The 18,877-nt window shown below is 41.8% G+C and overlaps 1 protein-coding gene and 1 pseudogene across 1 annotated transcript in view; one reads left to right on the top strand and one right to left on the bottom strand.

Moving 5' to 3' along the window:
• LOC111950124 (ADP/ATP translocase 2-like) overlaps window positions 1–7,941 on the top strand; it is a 26,437-nt gene extending 18,496 nt beyond the window's left edge. Inside the window, exons 2-4 of the mRNA XM_023967505.2 lie at window positions 5,663–6,146; window positions 6,248–6,388; window positions 7,421–7,941. Of these exons, the coding sequence (XP_023823273.1) occupies window positions 5,663–6,146; window positions 6,248–6,388; window positions 7,421–7,578 (783 nt within the window). The 3' untranslated portion in view covers window positions 7,579–7,941. The remainder of the gene's footprint in view (window positions 1–5,662; window positions 6,147–6,247; window positions 6,389–7,420) is intronic.
• A 1,689-nt stretch (window positions 7,942–9,630) lies between these two features.
• LOC111950202 (U3 small nucleolar RNA-associated protein 14 homolog A-like) lies at window positions 9,631–12,168 on the bottom strand (annotated as a pseudogene).
• Window positions 12,169–18,877: the final 6,709 nt, after the last annotated feature.

The raw sequence follows: 18,877 nt of genomic DNA, 5'->3' as shown, positions 1-18,877 counted from the left end.
CGGTTTGGACTTTATTGAAGCTAATGTTAAAAACATCAATGATTGATTCAGTACTTAGTTTGAAATGTTTCTTTGACCGGTAATATCACATTTTGAAGTTTTTGTCCGATATAACGCTGACCAGAGTTAGCGTTTGGATATGTAAACCACGCGCTAACAAAAGAAGGTATTTGGACATAAATAATGGATTTTTTCGAACAAAACAAACATTTATTGTGACCTGGGATTCCTGTGTGTGCTTTCTGATCCTAATCAACAAAGGTAATGGAATATTTATCATGTATTTTATTGTTTATAGTGACGCTATCTTTGCAGCTGTGGTATGCTACTTTGAGCGCCGTCTCAGATTATAGCGTGCAATATTTTTCCGTAAAGTTTTTTTGAAATCTGACATAGCGGTTGCATTAAGGAGAGGTATATCTATAATTCAATGTGTATAACTTGTATTATCATCTATGTTTATGATGAGTATTCATGTTGAAACGATGGCTATGCAAAGTCACTTGATGTTTTTGATTTAGTGAATCTTGTAGCCTCAATGTAAACTCAGATTTTTTATATAAATATGAATTTAATCAAACAAAACATGCATGTATTGTGTAACATGAAGTCCTATGAGTGTCATCTGATGAAAATAATCGAAGGTTAGTGATTCATTTTATCTCTATTCTGGTTTTTGTGAAGCTATATTTAGCTGGGAAAAATGGCTGTGATTATTTTTGGTTTTGTGGTGACCTAACATAATCGTTTGTAGTGCTTTCGCTGAAAAGCCTATTTGAAATCGGACACTTGGGTGGGATTAACAACAAGATTACCTTTAAAATGATATAAGACACATGTATGTTTGAGGAATTTTATTATGAGATTTCTGGTTTTTGAATTTGGCGCCCTGCACTTGGACTGGCTGTTGTCATATTGGTCCCGATATCGGGACTGCAGATAAGAGGTATTAAGCAAACAAGACAGCACAGTTTGTTATATATTTTTTTTAACAGATAGCCAGGGGCACACTGCAACACTCAGACATAATTTACAAATGAAGCATTTGTGTTTAGTGAGTCACCCAGATCAGAAGCAGTAGAGGACCAGGGATGTTCTCTTGATCAAATCAAATCAAATTTGATTTGTCACATACACATGGTTAGCAGATGTTAATGCGAGTGTAGCGAAATGCTTGTGCTTCTAGTTCCGACCATGCAGTATATTCTAACAAGTAATCTAACCTAACAATTTCACAACAACTACCTTATACACACAAGTGTAAAGGAATGAATAAGAATATATGAATGAGTGATGGCCGAACAGCAAGATGCAGTAGATGGTATAGAGTACAGTATATACATATGAGATGAGTAATGTAGGGTATGTAAACATTAGTGGCATTGTTTAAAGTGGCTAGTGATACATTTTTACATCCATTTTTCCATTATTAAAGTGGCTAGAGTTGAGTCAGTATGTTGGCAGCAGCCACTCAATGTTAGTGATGGCTGTTTAACAGTCTGATGACCTTGAGATAGAAGCTGTTTTTCAGTCTCTCGGTCCCAGCTTTGATGCACCGGACTGACCTCGCCTTCTGGATGATAGCGGGTGAACAGGCAGTGGCTCGGGTGTTGTTGTCCTTGATGATCTTTTTGGCCTTCCTGTGACATCGGTTGGTGTAGGTGTCCTGTAGGGCAGGTAGTTGCCCCCGGTGATGCGTTGTGCAGACCTCACTACCCTCTGGAGAGCCTTACGGTATGGGCGGAGCAGTTGCCGTACCAGGCAGTGATACAGCCCGACAGGACGCTCTCGATTGTGCATCTGTAAAAGTTTGTGAGTGTTTTTGGTGACAAGCCAAATTTCTTCAGCCTCCTGAGGTTGAAGAGGCGCTGCTGCGCCTTCTTCACCACGCTGTCTGTGTGGGTGGAACATTTCAGTTTGTCCGTGATGTGTACGCCGAGGAACTTAAAACTTTCCACCTCCTCCACTACTGTCCCGTCAATGGTATAGGGGCTGCTCCCTCTGCTGTTTCCTGAGTCCACGACCATGTTCCAGTCATGCTAAGCATTCAAAATGTACAAGTACTGTATGGAGTAAAAAGTACATTATTTTCTTTAGGAATGTAGTGAAGTAAAAGTTGTAAAAAATATAAAAAGTAAAGTACAGATACTCCAAAAAACTACGTAAGTAGTACTTTAAAGTATTTTTTTAGTACTTTACACCACTGGAAATCAATAGATTAGGGCCTAATGAATTTATTTCAAATGACTGATTTCCTGATATGAACTGTAACTAAGTAAAATCTTGTTGCATATATATATATATATATATATATTATATAGTTGAAGTCGGAAGTTTACATACACTTAGGTTGGAGTCATTAAAACTAGTTTTTCAACCACTCCACAAATTTCTTGTTAACAAACTATAGTTGTGGCAAGTCGGTTAGGACATCTACTTGTGCATGACACAAGTCATTTTTCCAAAAATTGTTTACAGACAGATTATTTAACTTATAATTAATTCACTGTATCACAATTCCAGTGGGTCAGAGGTTTACATACACTAAGTGACTCTGCCTTTAAACAGCTTGGAAAATTCCAGAAAATGATGTCATGCTTTAGAAGCATCTGATAGGCTAATTGACATCATTTGAGTCAATTGGAGGTGTACCTGTGGATGTATTTCAAGGCCTACCTTCAAACTCAGTGCCTCTTTGCTTGACATCATGGGAGAATCCAAAGAAATCAGCCAAACCTCAGAAAACAAATTGTAGACCTCCGCAAGTCTGGTTCATCCTTGTGAGCATTTTCCAAATGCCTGAAGGTACCACGTTCATCTGTCAAAACAATAGTACGTATAATAGTAAGTATAAACACCACGGGTCCACTCAGCCGGCATACTGCTCAGGAAGGAGACGCGATCTGTCTCCTAGAGATGAACGTAATTTGGTGCGAAAAGTGCAAATCAATCCCAGAACAACAGCAAAGGACCTTGTGAAGATGCTGGAGGAAACAGGTACAAAAGTATCTATATCCACAGTAAAACGAGTCATATATCAACATAACCTGAAAGGCCGTCAGCAAGGAAGAAGCCACTGCTCCAAAACCGCCATAAAAAAGCCAGACTACGGTTTGCAACTGCACATCACAAAGCCCTGACCTCAATCCTATAGAAAATTTGTGGCAGAACTGAAAAGCGCGTGCGAGCAAGGGGCCCTACAACCTAACTCAGTTACACCAGCTCTGTCAGGAGGAAGGGGCCAAAATTCACCCAACTTATTGTGGGAAGCTTGTGGAAGGCTACCCGAAACGTTTGACCCAAGTTAAACAATTTAAAGACAATGCTACCAAACACTAATTGAGTGTATGTAAACTTCTGACCCACTGGGAATGTGATGAAAGAAATAAAAGCTGAAATAAATCATTCTCTCTACTATTATTCTGACATTTCACATTCTTAAAAGAAAGTGGTGATCCTAACTGACCTAAAACAGGGAATGTTTGCTAGGATTAAATGTCAGGAATTGTGAAAAATTTAGTTAAAATTTATTTGGCTAAGGTGTATGTAAACTTCCGACTTCAATATATACATATATGTTTTAAAAATGTGATGGTCTAAGTCCACAACATTGCTTAAAGCACATCAGTATGATTCTTCAATAACACAGACCCCAAAGCAAATCAGGGAGAAGAATAGGTTTATTCAAATTGAATAAATCATAGTTGTTATGCTGAGAAGTAGATGGTAGATGTTCATTCTTCCCTGTCCTTAATGATTATCCACAGAACAAAGTGACAGGATGTAATCTATAACCCAACCCTAGCCTGTGGTGGACAAATTAGAATTCCTTGCAATAAAACTGGGCCAATGGCCAATAACAAGTATCCTGTTGCAGGCTCAATGTATAGACGTTTCAGACCAATGAGATCTTGCCACATGTAGCTATGAGTCCTGGACTGAAATTCCTCCCATGTCTCTGACCCATTAATCATTAAAAACAACTATTTCCATTGATCATTAATTCTCTATTACAGAAAAAAACACTATTCCCATTGATTGTTAATTCCTTCTTGACCTTTAGTCCTCTGTGTTTTTATTCTTTGAAAATAGTCCTCTGTGTATTTATTCTTCGAAAATTGTTACACCTACTAACCAACACTTCAGACAAAGGTTTTTCAATACCTCAATACCAGAGGACTATTTTCGAGGTTTTTCAATACCTGGTTTTCATACCCATTGTTGAATTAGTTAGTATTTAGTGGTAGATAAGTCTTTCCTACCCTACCGGCTACTGATGTCATTCTTATGCGAGCTGCGCCATGCCAAAACCAGTTGAGAGCTGCACACCTGCTGCTTGCAGATTATATGTGGTGCGCATGTGAAAATATCTCATGTGCTTTGCGATTGTGTAGGCTACTTTGTGCATGACTTCTCTATTGTACTACATAATTGATAAATCGTACACCTCCACTACACTGCTTTGATAGGCATCAGTAGGGATTAAGAAGTGAGTATACACAATGCCCACTGAAACAAGTGGTTATACTGCCTTGATCACACCGATGTTGTCATTGTGCAAAATAGTATGCAGCATCATCTGGATATGTGTGCAACAAAAGTTCAACATGCACCTTCTGCTACCATTTCTGTGAAGCCGTCTACGTAYGCACCACACGGAACGCACTGCAACTGCCTCTGCAACGCAATGCTTCAAGGCAAACGCAGCGTTCCWTTGGAAATGAATGTACCTCTAGTGTACCAAAATGCTAACTCTCTGTTGGTCTGATCGAGGCGTATGGTTTATACCTGTGTATACTCTCCACTACACAACAAAAAGTGCACTCTCTTACACGAGTGCGTTAGTATTACGGTTGCTGTCCTTTCAGAATCCCGAACCTGTCACACACTGAAGGCCTATAGGTTTGCCACTGCGCAAACATGTCTATAATAGATATGAAGGCTGTTAAGATACCGTWTTAATGTTTCAAGAAAGGAGTGTATATGTTCGGCCTGACTGAATGGAAGCTGATAATAATTAGTTTTTTTATCAGCTGGTCTCGGGAAGAAATTACAAGTCCTCACTGTCCGAGACCGAGTCAATACCTAGTACAAATGTATCCGATACCGAGACAAAATAGAGACACTCAATACGGGGTCTCGAGACCAGACTAGTACTACAACACTGGGTTTCCCGGTAAAACTAGAAGTACTGTATTTCAATCTTCTCGATGGACCAGTGTGGATAAAGGTAAAATTTGGAGTACAGTAGCATATCCCATCCCTGCATTGAGGTTAGTTTTCCAACCATTATCTCGCGCCGGTTCCACGTTGTCTTAATGTAACCATGATTTCGTTCTGACCCCAGCCCTTATAAAAAAAGATTGCAGTTTTGAAACTGCAGTAAAAGTGCAGTAACTGCTGTCGACTGTGGTATTTTGGACGCAGTAATTGCAGCATACTGCAGTTATACTGCACTCTAACTGTAGTTATACTGCAGTGTACTGCAGTTATAATGCACTCTGACTGCAATCTTTTTTCTTAAGGGAGGGCAGCTCAGTGTAAACAATTGTAACGGTAGGGTCGGTATCTCCCGGCAAGCAGCAGGTCTTACAACTTCAAAGCTTTACCATCTTGCCATGTTAAGGGTTGTATTGCACAGTTTTCTCCTATTMTTTAACAGGTCCAACATGCCAACAAGCGGATCACAAAAGAAATGCAGTACAAGGGTATCGTCGATTGCATTACCCGCATTCCCAAGGAAGAGGGCTTCCTTGCCTTCTGGAGAGGTAACATGGCCAATGTCATCAGAGCCTTTCCCTCCCAGGCCCTCAACTTCGCCTTCAAAGACAAGTACAAGAGTGTCTTCCTTGACGGCGTAGACAAGCGCAAGCAGTTCTGGAGGTACTTCGCTGGCAACCTGGCCTCTGGTGGTGCTGCAGGAGCCACCTCCCTTTGCTTCGTCTACCCTCTTGATTTCACCAGAACCCGTCTGGGAGCTGATGTTGGAAAGGCCAGAATGAGGGAGTACAATGGTCTAGCAGACTGCTTGGTGAAGACATTCAGGAGTGACGGTCTGAGGGGTCTGTACCAGGGCTTCGCAGTGTCTATACAAGGCATCATCATCTACAGAGGTTCCTACTTCGGCATGTATGACACAGCTAAAGGTATATAACACTGATAACATTTTCACAGAAAGATATTGGTGTCTGGACATTTTATAGATATGCGTGTGGATATGAATATGTACTATTCGGTGTGCTTGCAGGTATGTTGCCAGACCCAAAGAATACTTCCATCTTAGTGAGCTGGGCAATCGCTCAGTCTGTAACTGCTGTGGCCGGCCTGACGGCCTACCCCTTTGACACCGTCCGTCGTCGTATGATGATGCAGTCTGGCCATAAAAGCGGTGAGTTTCCCTGTGACCCAAACCATTTAAGCCCCGTTTCCATTAGCACTTTGAAGTCCACCCAGGTTGGGCTGGCCTTGGTGGGCTATCTCAAATTGCGTTTCCACTGCCTCCAGAAATGAGAAATKATGTCATGTTGCTAGGTAGCCAATGTGTGACTGCAGCTGGCTTCGCTAATGYTGTTAGCTAGCGAGAAAGATGTTAAATAATTTTATTCACCCTTGCCATACTGTAACTAACGTTACCCCATACTCCTGCCAGTGCCAGCCATACTCAGAGCCAAGTATTGCTGGCGTTAGCTAGCTAGCTAAACGTAGCTTCATCTCTAGCATAACAGTCTAGCTAGCTTAATTCCTACCTTGCTTGCCATCGTATTGGCTATTAGCTAGCTAGCTAACCAAGCAAACCAGACGACAGGTTCATATCAAGCTTTCAATACGACCTGGCCAGCTAAAATTCCTGCTAGCTCACGTTAGCTAGCTAGGTAGCTTGTTTCAACTCTGATTTGCTCGCTAATGTTAGGTAGCTAGCATTCKGTGGTYGACTGTTCTCTTAAAAGTTTGTGTAGGTTCTCATAAAAGTTTATTGTGTAGTGCAAAAATGAATGAAGGATCCAGCTATGGTGGTAATTTGTGTCATGTCTGTACTGCAGTACTGCTTGTCCATGTGCTAGCTAACAGCAACAAGCCCAGACAAGTTATCTAACGCTGTGTCAGCATCCAGCAGTGATCAGSTTGGTGGCTGCATAGTCATGACGTCACCAGCCCGAATTCTAATCGAGCTGGCACCAGTTGTGAAACTGGGCTGTACTGATCCTGGTTTCCCTCGACCCTGCTCGAATTTGAGTATTCCATTCGAACCAGCTCAAATTCGGCCCTAATTTTAAGTGCCAGTGGAAACAGGGCTTTAGTGTTACCACGTTTAAATGAATCGGGAGGARTTGCACATGTGGAAGATTAGTAGCAACATGCTATTTCAAATACTACTTAATTGGCATAACATCCTAACTTGTGTCGTCTTACATTTTTAAAGCTGATATCATGTATCTTGGGACCATTGACTGCTGGATGAAGATTGCTCGTGATGAGGGTGGAAAGGCCTTCTTCAAGGGAGGCTGGGCCAATGTTCTCCGAGGCATGGGTAGTGCCTTTGTGCTGGTCTTTTACGATGAGCTCAAGAAAGTTCTCTAAATTCCTTTTTTAAAACATCACTGGCTAAATGTAACACAACTTTTCATGCCTGTGGACTGAATTCTGCCTTATTTATTTGAACCCTGCCTTCCTACAATCTATGGGTAGTGATTATGCTCCGGCCTCAGTTAGATAAAAGGGGACCGCCTTAAAGCTAAACCAAAGGTTTACAAACTACAGGCCACTAAGTACACTGGTTTAAATGAAGATATGGATTTCTCACTATTCCTGTAGAGTCTTAGTGGTCCCTTTGATGACATTTAGTGGACATAATTGCCATATTGCTATGTTTTGACTACTGTGGTCCATGTTTKCTGCCATCTTGTGTGCTATTAAATGTGTGGCTCTCCTACTCTCACCATTTTTCCCACTCAAGGCTATAACTAATTTGTATTTTCTAATACTTCTAACATGGAACAAAGATTTTAAAACTCTAAAGCCTTCTGGCTGCATGGCCTTCGTCAGGGAATACAAAAGATCCAATGAGGTCTTCTTTTGAACAAACCTAGCCAGCCCAATTTTGAAATTAATCTAAATTTGATCACATTCACATTTTCTCCTGACACACAAATGGACTATAAATACATAACGTTATTAATTAGTTTTTGCCCTGACCAGATGGACAGGGCGCATAGGCTGTATGCACCTGCTCTTATTAGTAGCCTACAGTTGATCAGACGGAAAAWTTGTCTCATTTTCATCCCATACAGCATGTCAGATTTCTAATGTTTAGRTGTAGYCTAGGCTGCGGAAACATTTGTCATGAGTTTTTGCTTGTGTCTGTCCGGAGTGATTATGTGTTCTTTGCTAAATAAATACAGGAGGAAAGTGCAAAGCCTACTTGAGCGCAAGTGAAAAAATGTGCTGCATCAACCTCTCTCTTTAATCTAACGTATAATGGATGATGCGATGGAAGCTATCAAGTCATTCRGAATTGTTTTCGACATCCCAGAAAAGATGTTCAGCATGTAAAGCATCGTAACATGCAATTACAGGCGGCTTGATGATAGGCTCCCTGTTAACCAGCTATACATTTGATACCAGTTGGTATTGAACACCCTCACCTTCTCATCCTTCTTCATGAAACTAATCTCAGGCAGAGGTCGACCCTCGCTTTTAATCTGCACCTTTTCCTTGTACCCCAGAGAATGAAAGGGGCTCTTCAACAAAAAGTCCACAACATTTTAGGCAGCGTTGGCCATTCTTCCATTCTGGCAGAGAAAACCTCACACTCACTGGTAGCTAGCTAGCTACTGAAGTTAGTTAGCTACTGAAGTTTTAGCAAGGCAACTTTAAATAAATTGCACTAACTGGACACAAAAATAAAGTTCTAAACCCAAGAAAACAATTTATAATTTGCCTCCTCCAACACCTGTCATTTGAAAAACTAATTTGAATTGAATAATGTCCCAAAAATGCTCAACTATCACTCTTCACGCTTAATCTCTATCCAACAATGTCACCAAGCTTCTCAACACATAGAACCCCCATAATGCTCTGTGGCACAATCCTAATACAACACACTAGGTTCGTTCTCTGATCCTACATCTATGATTGGATGGACAACATGTCAGTTCATACTGCAAAAGCTTTGATTGGTTGGAGGAYGTCCTCCGAAGTGGTMATAATTACCATGTATGTCTACGGAAGGGGGTGAGGCCTACCAGCCTCCTAGGTTTTGTATTGAAGTCAATGTAGCCAGAGGAGGACGAAAGCTAGGTGTCCTCCGGCTACACCATGGTGCTAGCCCAGACACTGCTGTTGAAGTTACTGTAGACCTTCATTGCAAAATAGTGTATTTTAACCAATTATTTAGTGACATATGAATATATTTCATTTAGTTTTTAATGTTTCACTATTTTTATTTTTATGAAATTTCACTGAGGAGGATGATCCTCCCCTTCCTCCTCTGAGGAGCCTCCTCTGGCCCTGAAAAAAGGGCAATGCAGATTAATGAAAGCTTGCCTTTCAGTGATGTTATTCAAGCTGTGTGAGGGAAACAAATGTATTTACACACTTGTTATAATTTGTCATACATTTACCATAAAAAAATAATGATCTCTTTTCTTTTAATTCTTATCATACATTACATTCAATGACATTTCATATAATTTGTGTAATATGTGCAGACAAAAATGGATCATCTAGTTTCATAGATTCACAAAGGTTGAAATATTAGATTTGGTGTTCTTAAATTCTAACATAAAGTAAACCGTGCTGGTGGTGTTGGGTGGCATGCATTCAGGTAAACACAGTAGTGTTGTCCTTCAAGTTAGTATTGGGGCATGGGTGATGACACTTTGCGCATTCCCTGAACATTTGGGCTGAGTTCACACAGGAAGCAAATAATGTACCTGCAGGAATTTGGAATCTCTAGGACAAGTTGCCAACTTCCTAAAGCATTAGTGCTGRCTGCCGATCGGGCCGCCAAAAGCATGCCTCTGTAGTTTGGTCGGTGAGGAGCTGCAGCGATGAGACAAGATCGTAATCACGAAATTGGGGAGAAAGGGGGCTTAAAATAATAATCCGGCACTATGTACAAAGAGGGCAGGTGGAGGAAGAGTGAATTGGGAGCCTTGAATAAAGAGATTTTATTTTGAAGCAGATTACTGCTGAGTCACTCATGGAAGGATATGCCCTGGTCAACTGTACACTATATTGGAAGGATATGCCCTGGTCAACTGTACAGTATATTGGAAGGATATGCCCTGGTCAACTGTACAGTATATTGGAAGGATATGCCCTGGTCAACTGTACAGTATATTGGAAGGATATGCCCCGGCTTTTTATTTTTATTTCCCTTTTGACTTTCGCTTCATAGTAAGACTATAGAGCTCTGGCTTTTTGGAGATCTGCATGGCGGATCTTAGCCTGACAAAAAAAATCAAGTTTTATATATTGGTTGTAGATAAGTGAGACCATCAATAACCATCTAGAAAAACTTTTGTGAATTGTTGTTTTTCCAGTACATTGTCCTTTTAGTGCACATACAAAATAAAGTCAAGGGCAGTAGTGTGTGCAGGTCTTTTCCCTTGCCCAGCACTAACACACCAGATTTAGCTTATCTTAGCATATGACCCCATGCTGGATGCTTGAGGTGGGACTCCCTCCAGACTCATGGCCCTCAGAGAGGCCTCCTCAGTGGGTGTCAGAACAGGGTCACGCAGAGGCTGCTTGTTCATGTGCAGGAGGCTGAATATCTCTTGTTCTAGGAAGGTTTGGGCCTGGAGCACATAATATCTGAAATTAGTTTACAATCATGGAACACAAACAGAAAAAAAACAAAGGAACTTTTTACACCAACCTTCCATCCAGCTACCACCTGCTCTATGCGTTTTGGGCCAGAGGGCTCCTGGTTCAGTGGGAAGACCAGCTGCTCTGCCTTCTGGTTCTGTAGGACCACACTCTGCCAGCAGGACACCTCTTTTGAGGTTTTCTMAAAAGCCACTTCTCTTTGGATCTGTAAAAGGATATTTGTTAAATCCTCAGTTGTAAACAGAGGCCTGCATTCAAGACTACCCTTTGATGGTCTTACCCGTTCTGTCTACTTCCTGGTCAGGGGTGTTTCCAGGGTGCTCTGGTTGTGTTGAAGGTTCTTCAGCTGCTTCTTYGTCTTCATTAAGGCACTGGGGGTCTTACCCAAGGTTCCAATGMGGTCAGACAAATTGATTTTGTCTCTTTCACCTGTCATTCATGACACGCAGACAGACATACAGTTCGGACCGTCAAATCACATGTTCCTGGATCTTGTCAGACATTTAGCTACACGTTTTACTACTGAACTGCCAAACTATCTTGATAAAAGCACAAGGGATTTTGAAAAAAGTAAACCGGGTACATTTAGTTTAATTTACCTTTGACTGTGAATTCTGACACCTGAATGMTTTCTTCAGACCATTCAGTAARCTTCTTCCTAATAGTATGAATAATAAACGTTGACAAAAAAAACTGATCAAACATACATGACTACAAAAGCAACACAAATAAAAAATGTTACATTACATACTGTTGATTTAATTMAATTGGTAGGCTAAGTCCTCCGGTCTGCATTTCTCTTTGTTAGGTTGTAATTTGAAATACTTSCTACACCAGAAGTTAATGGTTATATGTAGGAGGAATGTATATGGTGGGGTCAGTTGAGGGTGGATAAGATCCAGGGAAAGTTACTAAGTAAGGAAAAAGGCAATCACGTGGTTGTGGTCACTGATAAGGGTGGATAGCTGAAGATTAGTGAGGAATGTGGGCCGAGGTCAGGTCAGGTCAAGTCCCATGAAAKGAGAAGGAACAGTTTTATTACCCACATCACATAACTTCCTGCCTAGCAACAAATATGTAGTGTTTAGAGAAAAGGAGGAGACTAAGCCTAAAGGGGGGTATAAATACTTGTGCTTGTGTAAACATGTCTTTGTCTTATGCAGCTGAATGACCCAGTGGTTGAATAAACTTGGTTTGAGCTTTACTAGTCGTCCGCGAGTTTTACTCTGTTCATTTAGAATCTAACATCTTGTACAACTCCAGAAGCCCCACTTATCTAGGAATGTACCATTAAAACATGATCAGTTCTGACCTTTTCTTCCCCCCCCACAAGCGAGCTGATAGCCTCCAGTAGCTTGCAGTGTTTCCTCTCATCATCACTGCCTCCCTGTATCAAACAAGACACACAGTACCAAAGTTGACCGACCAATCCATAATTGATTTGCTTGAAAAAGTTAGATTCAATATAGTGATCTGCTTCTACATGTTTCTAAAATCCCAAATAGACAGATATGAGCAATTCCAGGTTAACGGAATTACGCTTTGACTCAGATTATTCCCTTTAAAATGTATGCCAAACAAAAACCATTGATTTCAACATTTACAAATTATACAACTATGCAAAAGGACAGAAACCACTTCATGTCACCACTCTCTCTACCTCTGCTGAGCTGTAAATGAACAGCATTCTCACATACAACGCATTTGGAAAGTATTCAGACCCTTTCTCCACATTTTGTTACGTTACAGCCTTATTCAAAAATGTACWAAATTATTATTTTTCCTCATCAATCTACACACAATACCCCATAATGACAACACAAAGACAGATTTAGACATTTTTACAAATGTATACAAAATAAAAACAGATATATCACATTTACATAAGAATTCAGACCCTTTGCTATGAGACTTGAATTTAAGCTCAGGTACATCCTGTTTCCATTGATCATCTTTGAGATTTTCCTACAACTTGATTGGAGTCCACCTGTGGTCAATTCAATTCATTGGACATGATTTGGAAAGGCACACAACTGTCTATATAAGGTCCCACAGTAGACAGTGCATGTCAGAGCAAAAACCAAGCCATGAAGTCGAAGGAATTGTCTGTAGAGCTCCGAGACAGTATTGTGTCAAGGCACAGATTTGAGGAAAGGTCCCCCAAAAATTCTACTAAGCTATATGGAATTGTTTTAAGAAGGACAATTTAGCTATTTGATGTATAAAAAAAATATATCCCCAAAATGTATATGATGAATTCTTTTTGTGTCTTACTGCTATTAGCCCATGTAAACACATTGCATTACAGATTCACTACATGGAACAGATAATCCCCCAAAAATATCAAAAGGAAGTTTGTTCTGAAGTGCCTCTCCTATATCTGAGAGATACTTTTGTATATATAGTGTATGTGGACACCCCTTCAARTTAGTAGATTTGGCTATTTCAGCCACACCTTTTGCTGACAGGTGTATAAAATTGAGCACACAGCCATGCAATCTCCATAGACAAACATTGGCTGTAGAATGACCTTCCTGAAGAGCTCAGTGACTTTCAACGTGGCACCGTCATAGGATGCCACATTCACAACAAGTCAGTTCGTCAAATTTCTGTCCTGCTAGATCTTYCCCGGTCAACTGTAAGTGGTGTTATTGTGAAGTGGAAACATCTAGGAGCAACAAGCCACGAAGTGGTAGGCCACACAAGCTCACAGAACAGGGCCGTAGAGTGCTGAAGCGCGTAAAAATYATCTGTCCTAGATTGCAACACTCACTACTGAGTTCCAAACTACCTCTTAAAGCATCGTCAGCACAAGAACTGTTCGTCGGGAGCGTCATGAAATGGGTTTCCATGGCAGAACAGCCGCACTCAAGCCTAAGATCACCATGCGCTATGCCAAGCGTCGGCTGGAGTGGTGTAAAGCCCGCCGCCATTGGACTCTGGAGCAGTGGAAACGTGTTCTCTGGAGTGATGAATCACGCTTCACCATCTGGCAGTCCGATGGACGGATCTGGGTTTGGYGGATGCCAGGAGAACACTACCTGCCCCAATGCATAGTGCCAACTGTAAAGTTTAGTGGTGGAGGAGGAATAATGGTCTGGGTTTTGGATTTTTCATGGTAATGGTCTGGGTTTTTCATGGTTCGGGCTAGGCCCCTAGGTTCCAGTGAAGGGAAATCTTAATGTTACAGCATGCAATGACATTCTAGACGATTCTGTGCTTCCAACTTTGGGGAAGGCCCTTTCCTGCATGACAATGCTCCTGTGCACAAAGCGAGGTCCATACAGAAATGGTTTGTTGAGATCGGCGTGGAAGAACTTGACTGGCCTGCACAGAGCCCTAACCTCAAACCCATCGAACACCTTTGGGATGAATTGGAAGGCCGACTGCGAGCAAGGCCTAATCGCCCAACCTAACTAATGCTCGTGGCTGAATAGAAGCAAGTCCCCACAGCTATGTTCTAACATCTAGTGGAAAACCTTCCCAGAAGAGTTTAGGCTGTTATAGCAGCAAAGGGGGGACCAACTCCATATTAATGCCCATGATTTTGGAATGAGATGTTCAACGAGCAGTGAGCTTGTGTGGCTTACCACTTTGCAGCTGAGCCGTTATTGCTTCTAGACATTTCCACTTCATGATAACGGCACATACAGTTGACCGGGGCAGCTCTAGCAGTGCAGAAATTTGACAAACTGACTTGTTGGAAAGGTGGCATCCTATGACGGTGCCAYGTTGAAAACCACTGAGCACTTCAGTAAGGCCATTCAGTAAGGCCATTATTTTGTATATATAGTGTATATTGAGAACATAGTGTACTACTTCCTCTTGTACAATAAGAGGACGTTTTGCTGGGGAGAGAAGAGAAGAATGTGACCATTTGAAAGCTAAAAAAAGATTGCGAAATGTTTAACGCTAGAAAAGGTTGGAGACCCCTGGTCTAGGGTGTCTGGGATGATGGTGTTGATGTGTGTCATGACCAGCCTGTCAAAGCACTTCATAATTACAGATGTCATTTAGGCAAGTTACCTTGGGGCTCTTGGGAACAGGGACAATGAWGGTCAGCTTGGGATTACAGACTGAGACAAGGAGAGATTGAAAATGTCTGAAGACACTTGCCAGCTGGTCTTCGCATGCTTTGAGAATGAGCCCTGGATTTCTGTCCGGTGACCTTGTTGACTGTTAACCTTTTTTAAATGAGCGAGATCACACAGTCATCCGGAAAAATAGGGGCTTTCACGCAAGGCACAGTGTTATATTCCTCGAAGCAAGCATAAAAGCCATTTAGCTCGTTTGGGAGTTCTGCATCACTGGGCAACTCATGGCTGGGTTTCCCTTTGTAATCCGTTAACGTCTGCATGCCCTGCCACATTCGACGAGCATCGGAGCTTGTGTAATAGGATTCCACCTTACTCCTATACTGGCCTTTTGCATTTTTTGATGTCTCGTCTGATGTCGTTGCGGGATTTCTTGTATGCGCCCATGTCCGTGTCCCGTTCCTTGTAAGGGGTAGCTCTAGCCTTTAGTCCAGCGCGGATATTGCCTGTAATCCATGTTTTTTGGTTTGGATACGTTCGTATCACTGGTACTTCCTGTTTGAACAGGAGAGTAGTCATGGTCAGATTGAGGTAGGATGGCATTTTGCCCACTCTCCCCTATGCACTCACAGCGAATTGCGGAGTGGTAACGTGCTTAACCATGACGCTGCTAAAAAAAACTCTGGGTTTAAAATGGTACAGTTCACGCATATTTAGGAGTTGAGAAATAAATAAAGTAGGAACGGAAAGCTAGGAACTTCCTCTTGAAACTGTTGTTTCCTGTGCAACTGCAAGAATTGTTGGGCATTGACTGCTTGTCAGAATGCAGGTTTCCCTCTGACTCGTACCTTGAATGCGACTCGAGATGAATATTTATCTCATATAGAACACACAAGCAGACAATGTAAATAAACTATTCTACTATGGGGTTGTCCAATTTTTCAAGTCATTATTGTTACTTTGTTTCCAGAGGAAAAGTAAAGTGGACAGTTCTGGAGTGGACTGACCAAATTTGAACAACTTTTCTGACGAAGGCCGTGAGGCTGATACGTAAGCTTATTAAAGATCAGTGATACTATCAAGAGCAGTGTGCGGTTTGCTTTTTCCTTCAACGTCCATGGCGTCCCTTGTTAGCCGGTCACTCAGGGGGGAGGATGCTTGTTACAGTAAATTGAGGGTAGGTGGTAGGTGTCAGTAAGAGCCATGAGATGTGACATTAACTGGGCGAGTGAGAAGAGTGGCAGCGATAGGGAGAATGAGGCGTCGTCCAGACTTTTGACAGTCTTGCTTTGTCCACCAAATGACAGAAAGAGAGGAAAAACTGTCATGAGCTGAAYATAACAGTCAGTGGAAGGTAGGACAGTAGCAGGTGACCCAACTGTGGTTTGTGACTACAATGATTTCCCATTGTAGCCAATTCAATTGCAGTAATTAACAATTTGGTAACAGAATGAGTTTTAATCACGTAATAATTCATAAACAACCTTGATATCAGTAAAAACACGAACTAATTGGTAGGTCTACCTTAATTGTTACTTCTGGGAGCTTTCTTAAGCTTACAGAAGGCAAATAATTTCTCCAAAACTAAATATTAGTGTTGCTATTAGTTGGCAGGAGTTCTTACTTCAACATTATTTAGGGTGTCCAAAAGCAAAAACGCCTATTTTGACCAATGGGTAAAATAATATGTTCATTGTGTAGATAATCCCCTAAAATACTCTTTATGATAATCCTTAAAAAAATTGGAGTTTTTTTCCCTTGTTGGATGGTCAGAATTAGGGTGACTAAATCAATGGAGGCCACAAAAAAAAGTGGTCAAAAATAAGAAAAATTGCACAGCATTGAATTAGCTTGGCTGGATGCTGTGCAAGAACGAAGGCTAGCTGACAGGATTCCCTTTCGAGTTGAACTCGTCATAATTATTCTAAATTTTATTTGTATTTACCTAGGCAAGTCAGTTAAGAACAAATTCTTATTTACAATGRCGGCCTACCCCAGACGACGCTGGGCCAATTGTGCGCCGCCCTATGGGACTCCCAATCATGGCTGGATGTGATACAGCCTGGATTCAAACCAGGGACTCTAGTGACGCCTCTTGCACTGAGATGCAGTGCCTTAAACCGCTGCGCCACTCGGGAGCCACAGGACATAATTTTGAGATTGTTATTGGATGTATTTGATTACGAGTTTTTGGATATAGTGTTAATTAAATATTTTGAGAAAAACCCCACTGAACGATTCAGAAGAATCAAATGTGTCTTGGTGAAACGTATTTAAAAATATATATTTTATAACATAGGGAGGTGAAATTCATCACCAAAGCGCATATTCACCCACTCTGGGCAGAGTGATGAATTTCTAATCCATCTGTTTGCCCAGAAATCAAAGCCTTTGCTTATTCTTAATTTTAAGGTTTGAAACTTTCAGAAATGTATATATATATATATTTTTAATGTTGACTCTTAGCTTTCATTTGACACCCAATTTGACATGCTCAGAACTAGAGATGAAACGGTATGAAAATGTAATTTCACAATTATAGTGACCAAAATTATCACGGTTATCAGTATTATCGCGGTATTGTTAATGTTGTTAACGGTATTGTATATATGCATCTTTGTTCACTAGAGATTGAAATGTAAAAATGTCAGCATATTTACTGTCCGGTTTAAGTAGTGATCTGCGAGGGGAGACAATGTGCCCGCTGGCACTGAACACTCTCTCTGATGGCATGCTGGTTGCTGGGATGCACAAAAGCTTCTTGGCAACCCTGGCAAGATGAGGCAGCTCTGATGCATGGCCCCTCCACCACACCAGGGGATCCTCTTCTRCTGGAATGGTTGGCAGAGACAGGTAGACCTTGATCCCTTGATCCCATGCTTCTACACCTGCATTGCTTGCTGTTTTGGGTTTTAGGCTGGGTTTCTGTACAGCACTTTGAGATATCAGCTGATGTAAGAAGGGCTATATAAATACATTTGATTTGATTTGATTCTTTCACTCTGTCTTCTGGGGTGGTCGGAATCTGACCCTCTTCACCTCTCCGCTGCCTCTTTCTCAGTAACCCAGCCAGGCCTTTCCCCTCCGATGCCGCTGCGGGGGTGTTGGTGGTGCTGCTGGTGCTTTGTGGTTCTTCCCTTTTCTTGTTCAGCTGCCAGCTTCAAGGCCTCCTGGACACAGCTGTCAGTGTCAACTTTTGCAGCCTCAGGCTCATCTAAAAGGCTCCTTTTGAAGCGGGGGTCAATGAAACAAGCCATGTGCATGACTCTCTTTGCCTTCTCTGTGTATCTGTTGTTAAGGTCTTCTCTCATTACCCTTTTCATCTCCTTGGTCAGGGATGGCTCCGTATCGTTTTCCACCAGAACATCACGGGTGATGTGGTCCAGGACAGGCTTGATGGCTGACAGTATCACTCGTGTCTCTGAGGCAAGTGCATCTGTAAACTTACTCCCTTATGACACTTATGTCGGCATCCTTGGGCATCAGATGCCATGTTCCTCTTTCTCCAGCCAGTGTGTTGCACAGACTGGCTGCTGTTGGCTGAGGAAACGCTCAAGCATCTTGTGTGTAGATCCCCATCGGGTCACCACATCATGGATCAGAGCCTTTTGTGGCATGTTGAGGCCAGCTTACTTTTCTCTCAGTTCTCTCCTCTTCCAGCTCCGTCAGAAGCCTTGGACCAGATGACAGCAGGCCTTAACTGCTGTGTCAACTCTGAATTTTCAGAGCCTTTGAGATGGCCAGGTTCAAATTATGGCCAAAGCACCCAAGCCACAGATCTGGGAACTCTTCAAAAGCCTTGATCATGTTTGTTGCGTTGTCTGTGGTTATGCAGACCAGGTCTTTCTTGTTGATCCCCCACTCTTCCAGCATATTCTCAAAAAATCCTCTGATGATGTGAGCCGAGTGATCTTCTGGAAAGAACTGTAATTCCAGGCAGTTTGATTCCAGTTGCCAGTCTGGGGTGAGGTAATGGATAGTGAAGCTGATGTAGGGTTGACCACCCCCGC

The sequence above is a fragment of the Salvelinus sp. IW2-2015 genome, linkage group LG23 (assembly GCF_002910315.2).
Source record: "Salvelinus sp. IW2-2015 linkage group LG23, ASM291031v2, whole genome shotgun sequence".
NCBI classification, from domain to species: Eukaryota; Metazoa; Chordata; class Actinopteri; order Salmoniformes; family Salmonidae; genus Salvelinus; species Salvelinus sp. IW2-2015.
The sequence above is the reverse complement of the archived record's forward strand: the minus strand, read 5'-3'. Positions and strand labels throughout refer to the sequence as shown.